The sequence below is a fragment of the Exophiala oligosperma genome (assembly GCF_000835515.1).
Source record: "Exophiala oligosperma strain CBS 72588 unplaced genomic scaffold supercont1.8, whole genome shotgun sequence".
In the NCBI taxonomy this organism is placed as follows: Eukaryota; Fungi; Ascomycota; class Eurotiomycetes; order Chaetothyriales; family Herpotrichiellaceae; genus Exophiala; species Exophiala oligosperma.
The window spans coordinates 726,390-745,101 of record NW_015622825.1 but is presented as its reverse complement, the minus strand read 5'-3'; the positions used below and the strand labels follow the sequence as shown (position 1 = coordinate 745,101).

Genomic DNA, 18,712 nt, shown 5'->3' with positions numbered 1-18,712 from the left:
ACTTGGATATAATTATCCCATCACATTGATGTCGACGCATGAGTTAGCGGTTGACTATAACGGTGCCGGGCAATGTGAGGAGGCACTATATCTCATGGAGTATGTTGTGAGACAGCGCAAGGGGATCCTTGGGCGTAGTCATCCTAAGACACTAGAGTCCATGCACGAACTGGCGATGCTCTACAGTAGGAGTGGGCAACGCATTAGGGGCCTACAATTAATGGAAGAGGTAGTGAAAGCCCGAAGAAAAGAGCTAGGAGAGTATGATTCGGAGACCATCGAGTCGATGTATGAGCTAGCAATCGAATACAACGAGAACAGACGATACAGCGAGGCGTATTCGCTCATGCAAAGGGTCGTGGGAATACGCAAGAGAGTATTAGGGGAAGATGACCTTGAGACATTGGAGTTGATTCATAGGCTTGCGATATTAGCCCAAGCCTTTGGGACGCGATGCAACCTATAAAGCATAGATTGCCCGTATTTGAGAACTTTGTGCATGTGGCGGAACGTTTCCCCGATCAGTGTTTGCCGCCGACTCTCACCGTTATGCCCCAACAATAGGAACGGATACGCACCTATGCAAGCCTACTCTGAGGAAGTGCCTAAATCTCTTATCCTTGAAAGTATGCTTGCAAAGGAGTAGGCACCGTCAAGTCATGCGCGTGTGCAAGCCATGTATCCTTCGCCCTTGGTCCTCTGGAGCAGTGACACCAGAACCTGGGCCCCTTGGCTTTCTCTCCCTTTCCCTTTGGTATCGACGCCGCCTGGTAAGCATTACGGAGATAGTTTCCCGCGAAGAACCGCCGGGTCACGTGAGCGTCGACGGAGTGACAACTGGCTGTCACTCCGCATACGAGTTACCGCGGAAGCAATATGCCGCGCGGATCATTCAGCCGCATTGCTATGAACACATGAAAAGTAGCAATTTACCTCGAACTGATACTTCCACACACACTCTTTAGGCAAATGGTAAGTAGACAGGCTCAACAATCGTGATTACCCAGCTCCTGACCGGAATAATCCAGATCGCCTACGATATCGTGATTGAAGATCACGAATCACGATAACAAGTTGATCATGGCAATCTTGCGGAGCGCCCCCCGCAGTATCTACGTAAATACAACGCTAACGACGCGTCGTACTTTCACATTTGGACTGCAATAAGACAAAGAGATCCAATAACCGAACATTTGAAAGGGACGATTGGACTGACTAGTAGATGGTTTGGACTGCCTAGACCAGTTACCAAGCGTATAGGATCACTTTCACTTCGACTGCGGATGTAATGTGTGGTGTGGAGCTTCACCTCCTTGTATTGAGTTTTCGCGGCTGGCGGAACTGCAAATGATGAGCCTCGGCTAGGGACTTCAGCTCGGCAAGGGTACTGCGGGATGTGGCTGTCGCCAGTCAGCCTAAACTGGAACCTTTCAGCGTTGAAGCTTTGTTATTTTGCGGTGAGTTGAGGCTTTCCCGTGGCTGATCTCCACCATCCGGCCTTGGAGTATCTAGCGAGCGGTTGATCATCGCCTCTCCTGTTGATTCATACTCCAATCGTGCTGCATGGGTCTTCAGGATCGACCGAATCAGGAGCCATTCAACAAAGAGTCGAGAATCCAAGTCACCACGCACGCAGAAAGGCCAGTGCAGATCGATTCGAGCAGTGGCCAGCCTTAGAGAAAGGCTGGCGTCCAAAGCCCTTGCATTTCAAGCCTTCCTAACTCACCGACACAGGATCATTTTTGGTAGGTGGCTTTCAATAGCTTCCGATGAGTATGTAGACCATACTTTAGCACTTCGTCACCGAAGAATACCCAACAAAGTAGTACCACACCGACCAGATAAAAATTCTCAGATACGATATTCACCAAAATAATTTCATTATTAATTACTATTATTAACCATTAAATTAAATTTTTGGTTATTTAAGATTATATTATTATTCGCTATACTTTAATTTAATATTTCTTAGATACTTTAATCGCTAAAGATATGGAAGTCCTTAAAAAAAGAAACTCTTATTTCTCATATGATAATAATTTAAAAAGTATAGTTAGTGATTTACTATAGTTAGCGCGAGTAATTTGTGATATCTTCACTTATATATATACATTAACATAAGCATTACTATCTTATCCTCGCTGTAATGTTTTAAGCTTTACTATGTAGCCGCTAGCGCTCAAAAGAGAATCGTATTGGTAGGGAAGACCATGGAGATAAGTAGAGTTTCGAGGCATGCGCTAGTATGATAAGCCAGTATGATAAGCATGAGTATGAATACGTCCTCGGGCGGCTCACGCTTAGGGTGCTAAACTGGACAGGGTGAATTCCACGAACCCTGGAGTACACCTGGACAGTCTGGCTACGGTTAGCCTTTGTGGTGGCGAATATGGAGCGCCTGACCCGCTTTTGGATGTAATCTTCGACCTGCGTCACTATGTTATGGGTCCTCCATGACATTATGGCGGTGTCTGGAGTGACGCGACGGGGCGGGGACGACATCCAAGTCACGCTCAAGCTTAGCCCTGTCGTCCCTTACTTATTCAATTAAATGACATGAACAACCTATCGATAGGGCCGCAGCCGAGAATTAGTCAACGAGCAATCTTGCCATGGCGCAGAAGAAGTCAGCACCTCCTCGGCAATCCGAGGATCGCCTGCAACTACCACTGCCTTGTGTGATCCCTCGTAAGTGTCTTTCTCATCCCTGGAGCCGAAATAAAATCTTATATTGTGCATAGAAACTTCAAAGTCTTTCCGGGGCGCCTTCTTTTCGCCATTTGTGAGAGCTTACGTCGCGGAGCTTGCCAGTCATGGCATCGAACAGGAAGCATTCCTGGCCTTTGTCGATGGCCTCAACGAAGCGTTCATCGCCCATCCTATTTTCCAAGGTCTTGGCATGTCCGGCATGGTCATGACTTTTGCCCACGGTATACCTCCGGTGCAGTGGGCCGGCATGGGACTGCAGCTTACCTCGGGATTGACGAGTGCTGCAACTTCATATGTTCGAACTCGATCGTACATCAAAATCCAGAATGGACAACTCTTCCACCCAAGCGGGCTTCATGTCAGCGTCATGTCGACCAAGAACATGATGGAGAAGGTCAAGTATCCCCACGACGGTCTGCAGCTCCCACCCATGGACACTCTTGCCGACATTGACAGCTCTGCGGCTGCCAGCGCACTCGACGAACCGACGACACAGCCGTTCAATATTTGTGCTGACGACCCTCGCATGCGACGGGTCCGCGCTCTAGAAGGCTATGTCATGCCTCTTGACCTCGATGTCCCCCCTCCCGTTATGCCCGACAATTTCCTCCGGAAAATGAGCGCCGCACAATCCGAGAGATTAGCGCGCTCCCAAAGCAAAAAGATCGCCAAAGCGCGCCGCGAAGCCGACAAGAAATACGACGAAAAAAGCCGCGAAGCCGACAAGAAGCGGTGTGAAGCCGACAAGAAGATCGAGAAGCGCATTCAGAAGGTGGAGAAGGAGCGTGTCAAAATGGAGCGCAAGCTGGATAAAGTGCGCGACCCGCGAAAGCGCGACGAGATCGTGCTCGAGTTTGAAAAGGATAGCCGCAAGCGGGACCGGAGCATTGAAAAGGAAACGTTTGAAAGGGACAAAGAGGTAGCAAAGGAGATGCGCGATGCATATAAAGAGCACGACAAAATCGAGAAGAAAGAGGCCAAGACGGCCATGAAGGTTCGTTGGTTGGTCATCTCGAGGTGGGAGGGTGAAGACGACGAGACAGATGTCGCTGAGCTTGACGATGTGGACGCATCTTGATTAGATCTTGGGTTGATGCATAGCCATGCGCTGTCTTCTTTCCTCTCGAATTTCCCAATCATGCAGTATGTTGCGCTGAACAGCAAATTCAGGCCAGGATGAGGAAAGAGCATGGCGTTCGTCAGAGGACATGTAACAATTGACCATAGGCCGACCCATCCGACATTAGATGCCTGACGCCCTCCTCGATCCGGCGTTTCCCCTTCGCGGCGTCATCATCATCTGTACCTACTGTTAGCTAGGGGATCCCGAGTGAAATTGATAAAATACTCACGCTACTAGTGGCCCCCAGCAAGCATGTCCGTGGCAACTCTCCACGTCAAAGATTTCAAAGGGTGCAGTTTCCTAGCGAAAATCCACATTATGTGAAAAGCCACGATCACGCTGTCGACGCGGTCCATTTGGCGCTGTATGATTTCGTCCAATGCCAAATTGGTATTTATTTACACAAAAGGATCCAATTCACGATGTACTTCATAAATCCAATGTAAGCGGTTATTTCCACGATTGCTCCTAAATTGTTGCGTAGACCAACCTATCTTTTCAGTATTTATGTGTACATTAGGGTGACGCCGGTTCTGCACATCACAGTACTGTCGCTCGCACAATTGCTAGAGAATCTCGACTATGGTATTTATTCAGCACTCAATGCTTAGCGACTACGCGACTTGGTGGCACAGATCGACCGCAGCTGGCATACTTCGGTCGATATGTCAGCACCCTGAAGCGAATCGTATCCCGCTTCAGACTAAACTCCCTTGGCTGAAGCATGCCGCAGAAGGATATCAGCATATGCACAATAGAAATATCGTCCACGCCGATGTCAGTTGCACCAACATGACATGATCCCTAGCGCCGGATAATATCCTTGAAACTATCGCCTTCGAAGGTTGCAGTAGAGAGGCAAAGTCTATGGCTGATGGAAGGGGACAGCTCGAAGCGTTATAGCCCACGAGGTAGGAAAAATGCGTTTTGTTGTAGAGTTCGACACGTACTTCAGTGGTTTGGATTAATGAACACTACCCATCGCCAGGTTTCATGCTTGTGAAGACTAGACAAGAGGCGGGGAGAGACGACAGAATGAAACCCACGTGGAGTACATTCAGCGTGGTCAAGGGCTGCTGGAGAGTTGCCAAATTTCTCATCCTATTATCGTATGAGAAATCTTTCAAGAACGATGGGGACTGCCGCTGAAGCACCATCATGCTCCAGTAGATCACAACTGATTTGAGGACTGTAGGCCAAGGTTTCAAGACTCGCCACCGAGTAAAGTGGTGTTCATGTTGGGCTACAGATCATAGAAACGCCGGTTGGCAATGTTAGCCCCTTGCCGCCTTTGCGCGCCTGCGGAACTTTGCAACTGCTGCTTTACGACTGGGCTTTATCATGACGTACTTGTGATAGAGGTTGGCCAATGCGGTCATGGCCCGCGGCCATAGTCCGCAGACACCCCACCCACCCCCCCCCTCCACAGTAGGCTACTCTTCTAGACGGCCTTAGCGACGCAAGCGAGCTCCAGACATGCTGTCTACTGTGTTGTTGGTTATCTCTCACTACCCCGTTGAAGTCCTTTTCTCCTTGCTTAGACTCCTCGAAGTCCCAGTCGGTGCGAGCATCGAGTAAAGACTTGACTTAGCGTGGAAGTCTACCTTTCCATTTCAGCCCTGCGAGCGTTCTTTGTAATCACAATTTGCAAAAAGGCCCAAACAGCGTGGAAACTATACCGCATCCTGTAGGTCTCGGGAAACGTTAGAACCCTCGTCGATGAGGCAGTCCACTTTTGACATGTGGTGCGACAACGCTGGGAAATGGAGATAAACTGGTCATCGTGTGATACAATGGTGGCTAAGACTTCGCCACATCGAAGTATCAAGGGGCAATCGAATGGATACAAATAGGAGCTGAAATTCTCATCCATGAGAAGAGTATCAAAACATTGGCAAAGCAGTTCACTTCAGGGAGATTCCACCTTGGGAAAGCAAAATACCAACTACACAATCTGCTTCGGACTCGACACTACCAAGGAAAAAGACTTCGCCAACTTGCCGATACAATGTCTGACCAAAAGCCCAAAGTCCTCGTTGTGCTCTCCTCGGCGGTCGACTTGCCAAATAATGAGAAGAAGACTGGCTGGTATCTGGTATGTTGGGGTTCGTTGGAGTTCGAAACTTCCGAATTATTCAACAGGCATAACACTGACTCGTATGCAGCCAGAGTTTGCCCACCCGTGGCATGTTCTTCATGAGAAGGTCGACTTGACGATCGCGTCGACCAACGGCGGCAAGGTCCCCGTGGATCCCAACTCGGTGGGCATGTTTGCCGGCGATCAGATCGCCCAAGACTTTCTCGCCAACCAGTCTACTCTCTGGGAAAACACTGTCAAATTGTCCTCTTTCCTGGGCCACGCCAAAGATTTCGACGCCATTTACTTCGTGGGCGGTCACGGTCCGATGCTGGATCTGGCCACCAACAAGGATAGTCAGGCTCTCGTCGCTGAGTTCTATGAGTCCGGTCGGATCGTCAGCGCAGTCTGCCACGGTCCAGCTGCGTTGGTGAACGTCAAGCTCTCCGACGGCGGATGGCTGATCGACGGGGCCGAAGTCACCGGCTTTTCGAACGCCGAAGAGGATAGTATTGATTATTCCAAGTTCATGCCATTCATGCTGGAAGACGAGCTGAACAAGAAGAGCGGTGGTCGCTTCGTCAAGGCGGAGCAGGACTGGGGCGAGAAGGTGGTCGTGGCCAAAGACGGCCGACTGATCACGGGTCAGAACCCGTTCAGTGCCACCAAATTGGCGCACGAGCTTTATGCCAGTATCATGACGCACCGGAAGTAATAGTGCCATGATCAATAGAAATCCATGGCATAAAAGACTTGGTGGGTTGGAGAGCGAGATGGCCTGTATCTAGACAGGGCCAAGGGACAATATTACAAAACGATAAAAGTCGGATGCAGATAGGTTTCCGCGGTGTTGAGTGACCAGAACAATTACTAAATAACTCATTGCATTCCGTCGCTCCACAGTAGTGTCTGAGGAAGTTTGTCAACTCCTTTTACAAAGTAGTTATTTGTGGGTTTGAAGACTGCCGGGAATCGACGGTACTCTTGCCTGGCGAAAGATACTCTCGACTATTCCAGCGTTTACCAGGAGAGCATCGAGTCGACCCCATTTCTGGAATACGGTGGTTCACGTGATATCACGAGACAGGCTGCGTAGAGTCAGGGGCAACCAAAGTGTTCCTGGCTAGTCCAGGGTCACGTGAGGTCACGTGGGCCAAGTGCTGCTACAGCTGTCTCATCCCTGTCTTTCAATTAATGGTCTCATTTTCCTCCGTCGCTATTGTTAATTCCTTGCTTCCAAAAAATTATTCCACATCGTTTCTCGTTTTCTTTTTTCTTGGATGAGACTCAAGTTTCAACTCTGTTCAAACGATTCTTAGCTACACTTCACGGGCATGGCATCTCGCCTCAACTCTCGAATCACTCGGAAAAAGAATCTCCTTCAAAGATCGATTTCTTACGAATCGGCCCGCGAAGATGAAAGCAATATTCTCTTACAACTGTCCTATCCGTCCAAGCGAATCGACTTTTTCCTCCAACTATTCCAGAAACGAGACGAAATAAAAGAAATTGTCGCTTGTCACCTTGGACTAAAGTCTGATCAATCCTGTCGATTAGGCGACTTTTCGGAATGGAGGCATGGGACTTTCAATGTCTGCATCCCGGTGTATATTTGTAACTGGAATAGACGTCCAAAGAATCGGGTCATGATCCGATTCCCACTCCCATACAAATTGGGAGAATCATCAAATCCTGGAAACATGGATGAGAAGGTGCGATCCGAAGCAGCCACATATATCTGGATGCAACAGAATTGCCCTGAAATACCGATCCCGTACTTATGGGGCTTCGGAATCGGTAATCACTTACATGTGCGCGCAGTCTTTCAGTATGGTCTCCGTAATGTGGCTAACGGTGGAGGTTCAGTTCACGGCGCGTAAGAACACTCCATGGTATCTGCGATGCCTCTCGGTCATACAGAACACCCTACGACGGTTATTTCGACAACCGGTCTGCTCTCCCTACATCCGTCGTAAACGACCGGATCTTCCACTCACTGTTGGCTACCTACTGATGGATTTCATTGAAGATGAGGAAGGCCGTATGCTTTCAACAACATGGGACACACTTTCTAGTGATTCGAAGCGAATGACGAATTTCTTTCGAGATTTATCCCGGATTTTGTTGTCTTTGACCAGAAGGCCATTATCTCATATAGGCTCGTTGACAATAGACAATGATGGCGTCGTCAGTCTTGCTAACCGACCATTATCTATCATCATTCCCGAAGCAGAAAACGACAGTTGCCCACCCGTTGTGAACCGTAATTACACTTACGGTACGGTCGAGCCATATATTCTGGATCTCTTCAAATATCACGACAACCGAATTCGACATCAGCCCAATTCTGTCATCTCGAGAGATGATGCTGTTGACCAAATGGAGGCCCTAACTTTGATGCGCGCCTGCTTGCCTGATTTTGTCACCCCCGACTCACGTTCTGGACCGTTTTATGTAACCCTCACGGACCTTCATCAAAGCAATATCTTCGTCGATGACGACTGGCATATCAAATCAATCATTGATCTAGAATGGGTCTGCTCCAGACCGATTGGAATGCTCAGGCCCCCTCTATGGTTGACCGGTCAGGCAATTGACTGTTTGGTTAATGAAAAGTTGACAGATCTCAAAATCGCGCTGGACAAGTTTTTCTTCATATTAGAAGAGGAGGAGAAGCAATCATTGCATCCTTGCTCAATCTCGGTGGCCAACACTTTTCGCGAGAACTGGGCAACAGGTCGCATCTGGTATTTCCGAGCCTTGGATTCTTTAACGGGACTGTATGGGGTCTTTTTGAATCATATTGAGCCGATGTTTGCATCCGATATTACGAGAGCTGCGGCTCGTTACTGGCACCCGGATGCTGAGGACATCGTCCGAACAAGGATCAAGGATAAGCTCGAATACGACGTACGATTACGGCAAGCTTTTGAAGAAGATAACAGCTTAGAGAACTGAGATTATCATTCTATAGCCTACTTGTGATCCTGCTTGGCCTTCTCCTCTTCAACCTATTCTCTCGCTTTCTTCTCTCTCTCTCTTATTCTGGGCTCTTTTCGCTTTGGCCGTGTCACCGGAAGAAGACAGCTGTTGTGTGGTTTTCTGGTCCGATAAAGCTTTGGCTAAGTCTTGTTTGATTTTCTGTTCTTCCTCCATGTTGTAGGTTGCAAGCCACTGACGACAGTCTATTAGCTGGACAATTTCGTTCAGATTGTGTGCATCTCTAACCAATTCTCCACAGATGATTCAATAGTGTAGATTGGAATTGTAGCAGCTGAGAGTTGTCAAAATTTGTCTTCGGTTTCTCAGAATGATAACTTCATGTGAGAGAATCGGAGCCGTGGGTCAAAATGAAGATGGGACTTGGGTGTTGTGAATAAACGGCCTATTACTTTGAATATGAACGAGATTGTCTCGTGTGGCAACTACCCAGCGAGTGCGCTACCTCAGCAGGCCTTCGATACTGCCGATGCATATCTCACTACGCTCGCGTGATGGTCTTGTGATGCTTGGTCGTAGGTTGATGATGTGGGCAAGCGAGAAACTGGGCCGCGGAGGAGGAGGAGCAGTAGCGTAGCTCCAGAAGGGGAGTACCTCATTTCCGTTGCACACTTGTCACTGGCGCAAATTGAGATGCGCGAAAGCAAAGATACGAGTCAGGTAGCTATTCAATGATGATCAAGTTATTTTGAATATGTTTGTTGCGTACACGTTCAGGCAGCGCGGTGTTTGACCTCACTGCCTTCGGATCTCCCAAACAAGTGAATGAATGTCTTAGAGCTGTTACTGCTCTTGCCCCTTTGATTGAGCTTGTCAGTGCGACTCAATGAATCACTTCCTCGCCATACCTACCACAATAATCCTTTAGGATATGAATGGTTCATGGTAGATGCCGAGGTATAGCCCTAGTTTTCCCTGTAGTTTTCCCTGTAGTTTTAAAACCCTTTGTTGTGATGCACAATTCACAACTTTCCTCAAACTCAGAACGTGTTCTTTTTCTCTCGCCCTTGCCATCATCAATGAGCCAGTATGGAGAAGATCTCGCAAGACCTCACGATGACGACCCTCAGAGGAGATACGGACCCGCTTAGGGTGGCCGCTGCCAACAGTGACTGCTCAGACTCTCGCCCTCAAGACCCTCTTAACTTGAACACAACGACTTCCGAATTGCAGGTACTTGTCCACCAGCTTGAGCGCCGGCTTGCACACAAAAAGGTCGATCGTTCACGATATCGTCTGAGTTCAGAAGATTTTGCCAGACTCACCGGAGAGTACGAGCAGAAGCTGCATTGGCAGGAAAGTGTGCGGTACGGAGAATTCGAGTCCTTTTCCGGATGGCCCGTCCGCCCAAAAACTGACATTTTATATACACACACACAGATACGATTACTTCCCAGACACCCAGGAAGTGATCCTCCATATGCCGCACCGCAAGCACGAGGTTGTCGGTTCACGGGTCGGCCGTCTCATCCAGGAAAGAATCGAACAGCTCTACGCCAAATGCCAAGTGGAGTGCCCATTTGAACAGCTGAAAGCGTCGGACATCAAGTCTGACCAGGGCGACGTGCTCATGCCGGATGAGCAGATCATGTGCCTCGACGCGGAACAGCCGGCCCTGGTCGTGGAGGTGGGAAATTCACAAACGGCCGAGGACCTCGAGAGGAAGGCACGTCGTCTCGTCATGGCGGGGAAAGGAGAGATCCGTCAGGTCGTGACCGTAAAATTCCACAGAGGCTCACGGGTGGACCTGACGGTGTGGAGGCCCCGTGTCATCGACGGTTCTCTAACACCCGAACGGGTTGATCAGGTACGTAACAGGCGCACCTCTGTCCACAGCGTGCCGAAAGAGACACTGACGTCGGTGCCCCAGGTCATACGAGACACGAACGCCGAGCCTGTCCCCGGTGCGCAACTGGGAATCCCAATGGCAGAAATGGCGCCTCCTGAGTTGTTGCACGACTCACTACGAAACGAGATCATAATCATCACGTCCGAAGAAATATGCAAAGTCATCAAGCGCGCAGAGGCCTACCACAACAGCGTCGGAAAGAATCGCTTTGGAGTTCGCCCCAAAGACGCCGAGTGCCCTTCGTCGCCAGCCAATTCGGTTTCCAGTGGGCCGAGTGACGACGAAGAGCAACAACAAGAGTCTATGCCTGAGGATGAATACAAGCCGGCCAGAAGAATGCGCCCGGGCGAACCATATCGGTCCCCTATCAAGGCGCGTGCGAGAAAGGTCAACAAGCAAGACTAGCTCATGGGTGATTCATCATCTGTGGAATGACTTCTCGACGAAGGTGCTACGACAACGACACGTCCATGTGACCTATCCAGGCGTTCTGTTTCCAATGAAACATTGTCCATACGAGTAGATAATCTTGACCAATGAGCAGATATGCGGCTTGGGAGAAAAGTCGGATTGACGGTCGAGACGAGAGGAAAGGACATGTGTTGCTTAAGCAACTTGAGGGACTCAAATTAATGTCCAATTGATTCAAACAAGCATCTGATTCTATCCTTCTTTCTTCGAAGCCTTAGCTTGTGATTAGTAGAAACTGCCTGAGGTGGTTAGAAACCTCACATGTAGTAGAAAAGAGGCGAGCAGAATCTCACCAAATCATAGAAACAAGATGGGCAGTCAGTTGATTGATGAGTTTCAACGGATGGAAACAGAAAGGATAGAAGGCGTCGTAGAGGTCGTGCCGAGAGGAGCTTCACCCTGCACTTGTAGTCCGTAAAGGATATCACCTTGATGGCTCCTAGAACTGATATGTCACGAACTATGCGTTTGAAATGACAGAATTTGGCACGTAGGAGGTCTAAACTAGGTGTTGTTGAGGCCGCAGCACAGTATTGCACGTGCGCAGGGCGAGGCACTTCCCGGAGAGGACTAGTGCAACAAGGAGGCCGCATTAGTCACATGACCAGGATCCTGATATGATAGAGTGGAACCTCGGAGACTTGCAAGGGCAGTGCCGTTGCGAGCCCGTGGCGCACCGGCCGATCATCCCTTGTTCGTAGGATCGGCCCTTGTCCCACTCCTTGCAGGGCCAGCCCTTGTCCCGGTCTCACCATAGGGTCAACCCTTCTACGTTGCAGTCCAGGACGAACGAGCTCGTAACTCTTTGACAGTCAGGCTGCAGGAGAAGTCCCTTTGCAACTCCGAACACTCACTAGTCTTGGCCTGTCAAGAACATTGAGCCCAATAGCATGGCAATCCTGATTGGATCGGTTTCAAACGCCTCGAGGCGCTATGCTACGCACAACACAGGTACCTCATTCCCTCGACCATTCGAGCCCGATTGCGAGTGGCGACTTGGACGAGGCCCGTGCGACAGAAACCATCCCTGGGAAGGAGAAAAGTTCGTCGAATCTAGCCGACCCAGATGATTCCCAGCTATAAAAGGTGTTGGCTCCATATTTTCTCGATCTTTGTTACAAGTCGCACTACTCTACCTGGTTCTCCTCCGAGTATGCATCTATGCCACCCATCACTCCGGATTGTCTTCGATCAGTAAAGGGTTGCCGATACATTGCGCTGTGAACCTTTCTGGCCCCCTTTGATTCGACGACCCTCTTGCACGATCCAGATATTCGCCACCCCTTTGAGTCTGCTTGAACTTGCAAACCCCCTCCTTCTGGATTGCCCTTCGACATGTCCGGACTTGCAACGGTCGAAGAGGGAAGCACACCTTCACATGAAAAACCAGCCATGACGGCGACAGAGGGTGAGCAACGTCGTCATCAGAAAATGACCCTCGTCGATCAAGTGTTACGCTGGCCCGCCTTTGGAGCAATATCACAAGCGGACCAACCTCTTGGTAACAGAGACGACGAGTTGGTCATGATCACGGAAGTGGAGGGATCATCGGACAAAAAGGAACCGTCGGAGACCCCTCCCCTGAGTACCAGAGACATCTCGCATTACGTCGAGGTATATCGGCAGAGAACATTCCCGGTTTACCCATTCCTGAACTTCGAAAAGCTCCGTCTGGCCTGCAACTCCTTCGCGTTCTTTGCAAAAACAGCACACAACCGCCCACAATACAATCTCCATTACGCACTCGCGCTTCTCGTCATCGCTCTCGGCCAGCTACACGAGCACGGTCTCTCGCCAGGTTCACTGTCGACGCCGGGGAGGGAGTCCGTCGACAAGGCACTACGGATCCTCGCGAGGGAGCCCGGCGGCTGTTCCATCTTCTCCGTCCAAGCAAAACTGCTGGCCACCATTTACATGTGCCACGTGTTGGAGATAAACTCTGGCATAAGATGCTTGGAGAGTGCGTGCCTCGCACTTGAAATTTCAATGACGCACCGGCCGGAGGTCGACGAGGAGGAAAAGAACCTCAGACTTTTTGCGTACTGGACCTGCCTGGACCTTCACAGGGTCATCCACTCACAGATCGTGGGGGAGTTTTTCCCTCTGTGCAACGTCGGATTTTGGACCTGGGAGCGTCCCGAGTTGCCCGGGGACACCTCGATCGGAATCGCCCCGGAAGCCGCCAAGGAAGTCTGTCGGCATTTCAACCATCGAATTCGGCTCAGACGACAACAAATGAAGGTCTTGTCCACGAGTTACCCTTTGAATCCAGATGTCCATCACGTCCCTGACTGGGATGAGATGGCGAGATTGGAAGCCGAGCTCGTCGGCACCAGGCTCATGCTAAGGGGGGACAGCTGGGAAGACACCGAGGGTTCGGGGCAGGTCTTGTCTCCCGAAAAGGCCTCGTTGAGAGCCTTGTTCTACGAGACGCGATTTCTGGTGTGGCTACCCGCTCTGCAGTACGCCCAACACAATCCCGACGCCGCCACCGAGTACCTGTACGGTTCCGGTACTTGCGCCGACGCGGCCTACCGCTACTCGACCGTCCTCGACAACCTCAATCTATTCTCGTGCATCGACACGTACAGTTGGATGTCAACGTGAGTGCAGCTTCCCAGCGACGCGTTCCGTCGTTCCATACTTACAATGTGTCAGACAACTTACCGTCCTACTCATCCTTCACATCGCCAGACCTTCGGGCAAGCTGGACTCGTCTTCGGTCGGGCAGGCGATGCTGGCTTTGACAGATCGCATAGATCAGGCGTATGGACGCTCGAAAAATTACTCTCCCACCTTGGACACGCTCATCGCGGTCATCAAGCAAGCTCTTCTCAAAGTCGGACGAGACACCTGCGCTGGAGGACCACCTTGACCAACAATAGGTCCTCGTGTTGGTGATTTCCGTCGACGAGATTCGTATTGTTGCGAGATCGTAATAGGCCACCAGTCTACCGTTGTGGTCATTAGTTTCCCTCCTATGATGGTCAAATCCCACTTTTTTGCTGCAGCAAAACTCCAAAATGTATTGGGGGGGTACTAGCTTCCTGTCACTCTCAGCGTTTTATTGGTGAACCATGATCTTCATTCACACTCGTTTTTCGTGTTTACAATTTTGATTTGTTGCGCAGCCGGGCCCAAAACAACCTGAGGTTGCAACCTACGAAACAAGTCACCAACTCGTAACAATCACCGTCCGTACCAGCATGTTCGTTTTTAGAGGAACTGGTTGGTGTCAGCAGTAAACTACGGTTACATACCAGTGGTTTGTACCAGCAGTCAGCCAGCCAGTCAGTCATTTACCCCTTGGCAGCAGAACGGTAGTCAGTCGTCTAGTAACTCTCTCGGTATTACTAAATAGCGCAACAGCCAGTTATTATCTCTCACCATTATTTGACTAGGCCAGAGCAGCATCGGTAGAACAGCATCAACTTTACTGTAGTTCAGAACTTTGGGAAGTCAGCAGGTCTACTTATTCTTTTGTTGCAGCCAAAGCATCTCTCTGTCAGGATCCCAGCATACCTCCGCATCCACCCTCGCTCAATCGGGATCAATCGACAGCCTCGCACCGACGTCGCGAAACCCCGATCGAGCCCCCGTTGAGGAAATTGTGCAGTCCGCACGTTTGTTACGAATAACTGCCTACCAGGTAGGCTGTTATGTGACAGTTTCATACTGATTGATTACTTTTAAAAGGATTACTTGATTAATTATGATACATATCTAAGTTCCTAATGTACACCCAGTTTCATACCTCTTGCCGACTCATCGGACCTCTTTTTGTCGTCGTTTTTGTTCTGGTCGTGAACTCTGCGGCCGGGAGCCCGTTCCAGAAGATTGGGCGTGGCGCCAATTTGCGGAAGCACCAGACATCGGGGTTTGGGTCTGCAAAGCTGACTTATTGGCCTTCCGCCGTTTGGCAGGAGTACTGGTCCTGCGGTCTGGAGCCGGCAACGAGAAGAGGAGTTGATGGTCGGCAAAGCTTTGCGGTGTTGGGTACGACACAATCGGCGATGGCGGCAAGGGGCTTGCCTGCTCTTCGACCGAAGCATTGTGCGTGAGATTGGCAGCCGATGACGACGAGAGACTTTGCTGCTGGACAAAGCCCTCGTGTATGAGGCTGGTGCGCCACGATGACAACGAAAGACGTTGCTGTTCGGCAGAAATTTCCGGCGTGGTATTGGCAGCCCACGATGATGAGTCCGGAGCCGGCAACGAGAAGAGGTGTTGATGGTCGGCAAAGCATTGGGGCGTGGGGTACGACACAGCCGGCGGCGATGGAGGAGCTTGCTGGTTTCCGACAAGACCATCAGGCGTAATGTCGGCAGCTGGGGACGACGACAAGAGACTCTGCTTCCCGGCAGAGCTTGTAGGGGTGTAGTAAATAGCCGGCGATGTCGAGCCTTTTGACGGTCCTGCTGCCTCTCCGGCAAGACCGGTGTGTGTGAGGTCAGATGGCAATTGACCACCTGGGACCTCACCCCCTGGCCCTGCCGGTGACCCGCCTGCAGGGGCTGCACCAGGAACGGCCGTGGTATCTAAAGCCGGAGGAAACCCCCCCGCTGGATTTGAGGACTGGTACAACAATGGCACTGCTGCTCCCCCAACAACAGCGGCCGGCGCGAGGGGGTTTGTCACAGGGCAAAAGGACTCCTGACCTGGGACAAACATCCAAGCGAAATTCTGATCGGGGGTGCCGGCGTTGAGAGGCGGCTCGCCGTAAAGAACACCCAGGCTTTGCATGTCTCTTAAGAGCATCGTGCGGCTGGTGTCATCCAGCGCTGACATGCCCATTTGGATGCTGTTGTAATCCGCCTCGGCCCTCGACAAGTCTCTCTGGGCATTGATGGCCACGCCACGGCAGAGAGTGAGCCGCCTTGAGCCCTTGGAGGGGTGCTCGTTCGATGCCATCTCGGCCTTTAACAGCTCCGCCTGGGCCTTGATGGCGGCATCACGGAAACGATTGAGGACTGTGAGTAGTTCATGAGATCTGTCCTGGAGGCATCGTTTTTGACCCAGAATGCACCTGAACCTTTCCATGTCGAACCGGCCGATGCATTGCCGTTCTGCGCGGATGCAACTGGTACATTTGGTGGTCCGTTCCGGGCAAAAGTAACACGCGTTGCCATTCTTTTCGCATGGGGCACAAGGAATGATCGCGCGGGGAAGATCGAGACTCTCTAGAGCTTCGGCGAGCGCCAGGCGACGTGGAAGCGGAGTGGGACGGGGGGGGAGTTTCTCGAGTGCAGCTGGTGGTATCCACAAATGAGGGAGTCTTGGAGCGATCGGTCTTTCGGACGCCATGATAGAAAGTAAACAATGAAAATTCTTCTGTGGGAAGGAAATAAAGAAGAAAAACCTGGTGAGGAGACGCTGGTGTGTTGTGCCCAAGGCGCATGAGAGAAGACTACTCTATATGGGAAGAAATTCGCAGGAAGGGAGGAGGAACACGGGGGACATATACTAGATTGGGAGGTAACAGGGACCCCGGACTCAAAAAGAAGGAGGGAAAGAATTGACAAAAAATAAGTGCCAGTGCATACAGAGTCTGTGAAAGAACATGAGACAGTGGCGTTCTCACATGTCGGGGCCAGACAAAAAGACCGGAAAACACCTCGGTGGGCACTTGTAATGAGGGTCGGTAATGTTTGGTATTGTGAAGATCAGGCTGTACTGGTCCCATGGGAGAAAACGGTTGAGATCTGGTAACTTCAGAGCGGGAGAGCACAGACACCGATGGTGTGTAAAGATCCGAAGAAGGCCAGTGGGAGGAAGACGAGGAGGAGGAAGATGAAGAAGAGGAGGAGGAAGAAGCAGAGGACAGTCAGTGCTCGGACGGAGTAAGGAGAACTTCGGATCTTTCTTCCGAAATGTTGGTCGACGAAAAACTGAAATTGACTGCTTTGGGCAAGTAGTGCATTCTACCAGCACATGACACAACACACATCCACGACCCAGTGTCCAGATAGCAGGGATTCTACAGTCAGGAAACGATTTTACTTGTACGGACACTACACTTGTAGTAGCGTGCACAACTGATGAAATTGTACTCCCCAAATTGCTGGATCGCTGGTTGCCAAAACTATTTACTCCGTGCATTTCCCACATTCAAGACGCAGATTGATCTACCCTGCACTGTTTGCTGTTCATTGTTGAACAGTCCTAATACCTTCAAGAAGTCGATATGTACTGCGTTGCATTGACACTGGATTGCGCGCCGCGGCAAAAACAAGCTACGCAAAGCTGAGATGCTGCGGCAAGGTTGACGCAAAAATTACAAGGTGTGTTTTTGTAAATACCTTCTGAAAGAGTCAAGTCGAATTTCACAAAGGATGCAGCAATCTCGGACTAGGGTAAATCTCTGTGGGAGGCTTTCAGGGGCTCCGGACGGCACAATTCAGCTGGTCGCAATTCGCACTTCGAGTAGTGCTTACTGGAAAACAATGGTACAGACTGTGAGAGGTGGAAATGGACCTGTCAAACTGCGCGCCGAGATGCATGCAAAGGATGCAACCACGGAGTAAATCCAGCTCCTCCCATCATTCTTTACGGTACGCGCCCTCTTTGAGAACCAGGCCGGAAGTCTCGTCTCAACTTTCCTCCAAGGAGAAGCGAGTGACCAGAAGAAGAAGAAGAGGAGGAGGAGGAGGAGGAGGAGGAGGAGAATGAATCAGGCAGCCCTACATCATCGTCACCTACGGATACGACCTGCATGTCTCTCATGTCAGTTTCCCTGTACGAGCAAGCTTCATCGACAAGAGTCATGCGCCACTCTCGTCCCTGTCACGGTACGTCTAGGTACCACGTCATCCAATGTTTGCTCCTCTGTCAGTTCTTCTACCAGACGGAGAAGCCGTACGGAGAAGGATCACCAGCAGCTCTTTTTTTCGGTCTTGTCGTCACATACGAGCAAGTCTTGTGGGGAGAGAATAATCCAGCTCTCTTCCCCCTTGCGACGTATCTGCGACGAGACTCTAGACTTTTTCGTGGCAGCTTTCCATCACGGAGAAGCCGCATGCAGGAGAGATGAAGCAGCCAGGCATCCCTACATCAGTGTCGCCGTACGCTCGCCGCAAAGGTTGGTGGTAGAATGATGTAGCCGTTTGGTCTCGCGCCGCAGCGGTTCCGCATGGCCCTCTCATCCCAGCTTTTCTCTTCGGAGAAGCCGCATATGGGAGGAGTGAAACGAACATGCAGCGCTACATCATTGTCACAGTACGCCAACCTACAGGACGGATGGTTATGGAGTGGAAGCAACCAGCTGCGATGCTCTGATCCTTGTCATGGTCATCCTGTATGGCTATCTCATCGGAATTTTTCTCGCACGAAACAGCAGTTGCTGCGAGGATGTCAAACCAACCAGGCAACCCTGCCATCAGTGTCCCCGTACGCTCGCTGCAAGGGATAGGGGTGGGATCACTCAGCCCTTCCTTCTTTGCTTGTCACAGCGGTTCCGCATGCCTCTCTCAGGCTCTCAGCTTCC

General features: G+C 50.6%; 3 protein-coding genes across 3 annotated transcripts; all 3 read left to right on the top strand.

Annotated features, from left to right (window-relative positions):
• Window positions 1–5,840: 5,840 nt before the first annotated feature.
• PV06_08260 (uncharacterized protein) lies at window positions 5,841–6,624 on the top strand (the record flags this gene model as incomplete). Its single annotated transcript, XM_016409576.1, has 2 exons — window positions 5,841–5,927; window positions 5,998–6,624. 2 exons carry the CDS (start codon window positions 5,841–5,843, stop codon window positions 6,622–6,624), a joined length of 714 nt encoding a protein of 237 aa, XP_016259884.1.
• Window positions 6,625–7,130: 506 nt separating this feature from the next.
• Window positions 7,131–8,975, top strand: PV06_08259 (uncharacterized protein). Its single transcript, XM_016409575.1, has 2 exons — window positions 7,131–7,720; window positions 7,776–8,975. The coding sequence occupies exons 1-2, from the start codon at window positions 7,244–7,246 to the stop codon at window positions 8,865–8,867; spliced, it is 1,569 nt and encodes a 522-aa protein (XP_016259883.1). The 5' UTR covers window positions 7,131–7,243; the 3' UTR covers window positions 8,868–8,975.
• Window positions 8,976–12,564: 3,589 nt separating this feature from the next.
• Window positions 12,565–14,104, top strand: PV06_08258 (uncharacterized protein; the record flags this gene model as incomplete). Its single annotated transcript, XM_016409574.1, has 2 exons — window positions 12,565–13,832; window positions 13,888–14,104. The coding sequence occupies 2 exons, from the start codon at window positions 12,565–12,567 to the stop codon at window positions 14,102–14,104; spliced, it is 1,485 nt and encodes a 494-aa protein (XP_016259882.1).
• Window positions 14,105–18,712: the final 4,608 nt, after the last annotated feature.

Coding starts and splice junctions, on each gene's coding strand:
- PV06_08259 (XM_016409575.1), top strand. CDS start 7,244: ATGGCATCTCGCCTCAACTCTCGAATCACTCGGAAAAAGAATCTCCTT. Junction 7,721..7,775: donor GAATCGGTAATCACTTACAT/GTGCGCGCAGTC, acceptor GTGGAGGTTCAG/TTCACGGCGCGTAAGAACAC.